This window comes from Coffea eugenioides, chromosome 8 (assembly GCF_003713205.1).
Source record: "Coffea eugenioides isolate CCC68of chromosome 8, Ceug_1.0, whole genome shotgun sequence".
NCBI lineage: Eukaryota > Viridiplantae > Streptophyta > Magnoliopsida > Gentianales > Rubiaceae > Coffea > Coffea eugenioides.
Window position 1 is genome coordinate 8,756,358 of NC_040042.1, and position 5,642 is coordinate 8,761,999.

The 5,642-nt window shown below is 42.4% G+C and overlaps 1 protein-coding gene across 1 annotated transcript; it reads right to left on the reverse strand.

Annotated features, from left to right (window-relative positions):
* Positions 1 to 808: 808 nt before the first annotated feature.
* LOC113780153 lies at positions 809 to 1,954 on the reverse strand. Its single transcript, XM_027325966.1, has 2 exons — positions 1,780 to 1,954; positions 809 to 1,572 (listed from the first exon to the last, which is right to left on the reverse strand). The coding sequence occupies exons 1-2, from the start codon at positions 1,952 to 1,954 to the stop codon at positions 809 to 811; spliced, it is 939 nt and encodes a 312-aa protein (XP_027181767.1).
* Between the last annotated feature and the right edge of the window lie 3,688 nt (positions 1,955 to 5,642).

Sequence of the window (5,642 nt, forward strand, 5' to 3'; positions counted from 1 at the left end):
AGAATTTTGAAGGAAATCTCTCCCCCTCTCTTGCTCTCTCTCTCGGCCTCTCTCTCTCTCTCTCTTTCTCTTTAGTTTTTGTTTTGTTGATTTCTTATGATTATCTTGCAAGTCTAAGGTAATAAATAAGTCAAAGACAATAGAAGATATTTATCACTTCCACCAATCAAATAAAAGCTTGGTTATTGCCTCCTAGCCCTTACAACCTTTACTTTCTCTTTCTTACTCCTTTGCCCTTAAACATTGAAAATCTTTCAATTTACTCCATAAATGATAACTTAATCTAGTCTAAAACACTTGATCACACTTAATCACGTCACCAATCACACTCCTATCTTAACCACCTATACTTAATCATACTTTATCCATAATGGAACCCACTAAACAACAACTTTTATAACATTGGCAAAATTAGGGTTTTAAACCCAACTTAAGCTTTCTAATCTATGGGAACACTAAAGGGTTTACTAGTTGGAGGTTTTTCGAACTTTTAAACTTCCTTACCCCATATAAAAGAAATCGAATCCTATAATTACTTACTCCAAAACACACACTAGAATAGCTAGCTTAACTACAACTCAATCTTGTGCTTAATACAAAAGCTAGGCTTTTAATCTTAACCCAAATTAGGATTTTCTCATTAACCCTAAAACCAAATTTTTATCGCACAAATAATGAATATCACCTAATATCAAACTTAAGAACTGACCGGGGGCTCACAACCTCCCCCACTTAGAATAATTTCGTCCTCGAAATTAATGCCTTTATTCGTGAACCATAATTGCAGGGTTTGTAAGATTACGTGTCGTCAGGGTCTAATAAACACTTGCGGTGCGCCGATAGGAAAGGGCGTCCCTTTGATACCCGCCGAAGGGTCAATCACCTCTTGTTGACCCATTGCATATACTCTAACTGGTCCTTTGGGTCGATTTTTCCCTGCATTTGACGGCTTAGTTGTGGTCCCTTCAGTCGGTGGCTTAGGTCTCTTTTTTTGCATCTTAGGGCATTGGGCAATCAGTTGTTCTGTACTACCACATTTATAACATTTTCGGATCGAACTGTTCTTCCAACAGTTTTCGTCGGTGTGATTGGCCCCGCAGAAACCACAGGTTGGCCTAGTTCCTGAAGTCAATACTCTACGCTGAACACCCCTCTGGGGCCCCTGCCCTACTCGACCTCTCCCAAAATTTCCCTGGTCTAGGGTTCCTGCGGGTCGGGGACCATCTGTTCCTCGACCTCTCTTAAAAGGTGGCACACTTCTCGAACTCTGTCCGGTCGCAAAATTGCTCGAATCGGGTTGCCTCCTTTTCCGATCATGAAAGGCTTTTACCTGTTTCCTAGCTGTCTCAATCCGCTGTGCTTTTTCTAGCGCCTGGCTAAACGTGTCCAACTGAGTAGCTGCTAGTGCCTCTTGGATCTCCACATTCAAGCCATGGATAAAGCGGCGAATTCGCTTTTGCTCCGTTAGCACCAATTCCGAAGCGAAGCGAGAGAGTTTTGTAAACTGGGTTTCATACTCCACCACACTGGATGCCCCTTGGCGCAGGCGGATAAAATCATCCTCACGTCTCTCTTGTACAATGGGAGGTAAATATTTTTCATTAAATTCTCGTGTAAAGTTAACCCATGTCTAGGGGGTCTGTTCCCGCTCCCACTTGGCTCTAATCACATTCCACCAGGCTCGGGCAGTCCCTTCAAACTGAAAAACAGCAAAAGATATCTGCCGCTCCTCCGAATACCTAAGCGCGGCATATATATCTAACATACGGTCCAGCCAACCTTCCGCTAAATCAGGATTAAGTCCACCTATAAACTTTGGATGTGCAAATTTTTGGAACCGTTCTAAGGCACGGTCCTCTCCCTCGTGATTGCCTGGATTATTTCCAGGGTTTCCTGTAGTATTCCCATGGCCCTGACCCTGTTGGTCAACCATACGTTCTAACAGGTCAGCCATTCGCTAGATGGCTGTAGCTACCTGATCTGGTTCATGTTCATTTTCCCTTTCAGGGCTTCGCCCTCGCCCTCGCCCTCTACCTCGAGTACCGGAGTCCATTTAGGTGCAAAAGTCTATAAATCCAAACATAACGTGTGCTTAGTATTCAAACTAGAAACAAAATAAAGAACACAAAGCAAATGCACAAAAGACACGCAAAGAATAAGTGCAAAAGATTATACTCAAATATATACATTTATTTACAAAACCACACCAAAATATATACAAGTTATTTGACATCCAGTCGGTACAAAACCCTTTAAATACATGAGCATTCGGGCTCCAAAAATCGAGTTAGCCAGCAGATAACCAAAGAACCAGCTATACTGGTTAGAACAAAAACATGTTAGATGGGCAAAAGAGAATCCAAATAACGGCCCTACGCGCCTCCCCTAGGGCCCTAATCCCCGACGGAATCTAGAGTATCTACCTCGCCTATCAACTCTGGGACGGTAGCTCGTGGTGGTGCCTCCGCGACCATATCTAGTAGGACCTCGCAGTCCAACGTAATACTTCGGGTCCTCTCCCTAAGCTGCCTCTTCATAGCGAAGAGGTGCTGGTGTGTGTCTCGGAGGCTCCGCTCCAAGTCCCTAATGCGCAACGCCTGCCCGTGGCCAACTTCTCTAGCCTCCTCTAACTGTCTAGTCAAACGATCGCAAGCCTTCCCCAAACTGCGTCGCTCGTCGTCCACTGCCAGGACGACCTCGTCAGGGTAGCCATACGTATAGCAACACTCACAAGGTCGGCGCAACACCTGACCAAAGGGGGAATACAAAATGTAGGGCTCCCCAGGCCTCTTTTGATATCGGATCACCCACCTACGCATCACCCGGTCCTCCGAGCCCCTCGTACTCGGAGGTCTCGGTCCCGGTCCCACGCCACTAGGTCCAGCACCACTAGAACTGCTCGGATCCATACCTACAAAACATTAAGTTGTCAGTTCATCGGTATTTCAGCTTAAAATATATCATTCATCTTAAAGAGAATCAAGTATTCCTGATGCCTATCACGCATGTCCCACAATTGCCCAAGTCCTCTAACCTAAGCGCTCTGATACAACCTGTGACGCCCCCGCTTCTCCCAAGAGTGAACCCTAGGGTATCGGCGGGACGCCTGCCTAACTCGCACCAGGACTCGAAATTTCAAAACAATAAAAACTAGATAAACCAAAAGCGTACTATTCATAATATAACCAACTCCAAAAGAGTTCTATTTACATCCCCAAAAGCAGCTAGTCAAACCACTATATTACATTATGATAACAACCAGCAAAAAGTAGACCCTAAAGAGGGTTCTTATACAAACCACCAAAACAAAAACAACCATCTTAATTGTCCAATTATTACAAGCAAACCTAACTATACTAGTGAATGTGCCAAGGAGTTCCCCGTGTCATCCCCTGCTAAGGAAAACAAAGGAAACGGGGTAAGTTATAAGCTTAGTAAGTAAACAAGGGTAAAATCGTAAATTGTACATTCGAATAAACATATAAATCTAAATATTTCACATTAGTACAGAAGTGTAACATCACAATGGTAGGATACGGGTTGGTTCCAAAGCCAAGTTGTTTGCCATGCGTAACCTCCTGCCGACACTCCGTCGACCACAAATAAGGTTCGTAGAACTCCACTTGTACTCCCACCTAACACCTTATCACCTTCACTGGCCAGTCACCTCACAAACTTGCTCGAGCGAACGAAACGAAATTGAACTTGCTTCGCAAGCTCGGTTCACAAACTTGGTTCACAACTTGAACCTACAAACTTGGTTCACAACTTGAACCTACAAACTTGGTGACCTCAAACTAGGTTGGATTGGTTTCGACCAAACCCCGGCTGGCTCAAATAGTCCATCTAGGTCAGAAGATCGACCCCAACTCACAAACGTCACCCCGAGCTACAAGCTCAAGGGATTCAAATCCAAAATAATTCATTTAGACATGTCATGTATAAATATGCATGTAAATTAGGGTTTAGGTCGAGTGCGATGAAATACACCCTCGCCTAGGTACCCCTTTCATTTACCTTAAACACATAAGTAATTAATATACAAAACGGCCCGAATACTTACTCAAAGAACCAAGATAGCAAAAGTACGAAAATCGCGTCGCGAAGGATAGCTAGTAGTAGGCCCCACCAGCTCCGCCTAACTTACCACCGTCTGAAATAGAAGATTGCATCATATTATATCACAAACGGCTACTAAAATGCCTAAAACAAGCAAAACGGCAAAATTGGCACATGCAAGTGCGGAAACGGCAAACGAAAACGTAAACGGCCGGCAACGGAAACGGCAGATTTGGCACCTAGAACCATTTTGATCAAATTTTAGGCTACGGTTATCGGATCGAAGTGCACGAGATACTGTTACGAAGCTAAGAAGAAGGGCTACAAATTTCATAAAGGCACCTCAAGCCAGATCTCAATGAAACTAGGACAAAAATGTGCAAAACAGTTCCAGCCATTTCATTTCCGGTTACTAAACAGGCCCTGTTTGAAAGACCATAACTCACGACTCAGAAATCAAAATCAAGAAATTCTGGAGGTGTTAGAAAGCTTGTTTATAAGGCTATAACTTTTGTGTTTTGACCAAAAGCTGAATCAGTATGGAGCATAGAGAAAAAGGGGTTCAAAGTTCCTGTCAGAACTGTCCAAATTCGAAGGCAGTTCTGACAACCGATCTTGTTTTGGTCATAACTGAAGCTACGGAACTCGGATTTGGATGCACTTTATACCGTTTCGAAGCTAAGACCAAGATCTACATTTATTATGAAGGGATTAATACCCAGTTCATACGTTATCAAGAAAGACAGAGCATGGTCAGAAGCAAAATTCAAAAACGTAACACAATCCAGTGTTCAAAACAGGAGTGAGTGTTTTGGCTATAACTCGGGGTACATTGATCCGTTTAAACTGAAATTTTGTAGGAAATTTAAGGAATTAAGAGGCTACAACTTTCATGTTTTGAGAAACTTCTGAATCAGCACGCAGAATAAAGAAAAATAGAACCCAAGTTCGGATTTGTGGACTGCCCTGTTTCCAGGTTTTCCGGTTTCGAACGTCACAAATGCATGGTCCGTTTTTATGGTTCTCATACAAACTTCCTAGCCAAACTCATACCAAATAAACACACATAAACCACCTCCTATTTGCCTTGCAAGAAAACCGAAATTCCTTTCCCAATTTAATCCCAAGACTTACCCAATACTAACCATAATCTAGGTGCTAATCCTACTAACTTTACTGGTTTCTCCACCTAATCAATTAAACTCTAATCACTTAAGCCCTAACCCAACCAAACTAACTTTCTTTTGACTTAGGGTTTCATGACTAATCTAGAATTTGCTACTTACCAACCATACAAGTGAAATTAATACATCAATGATGCCATTAACAAGCCAAAAATCCAACCAAACCAACTCTATGAATCATGAATCAAGAAACCCTACTTTTTCCTCCTAGCCTTTACCAAAATCAGCAATATAATCATCAAAATAAACCATAAAACTACTCCATAATCATCACACAGCCCATAAAAATGTATAATCACAACAAAAGCATCACTTCCATAGCTTCAAGATTAAAACCCCAAAATTTAACTTCCAAGTAAGATGATATACCTTCAAATAAACTTTGTAGATGATCAAACT

What these genes read in the sequence shown, in the direction of transcription:
- LOC113780153 (XM_027325966.1), bottom strand. Translation starts at nt 1,954, where the DNA reads ATGGCTGACCTGTTAGAACGTATGGTTGACCAACAGGGTCAGGGCCAT. An exon ending in TAATCCTGATTTAGCGGAAG is followed by an intron (nt 1,573 to 1,779) that starts GTTGGCTGGACC and finishes CCATTGTACAAG; the next exon opens with AGAGACGTGAGGATGATTTT.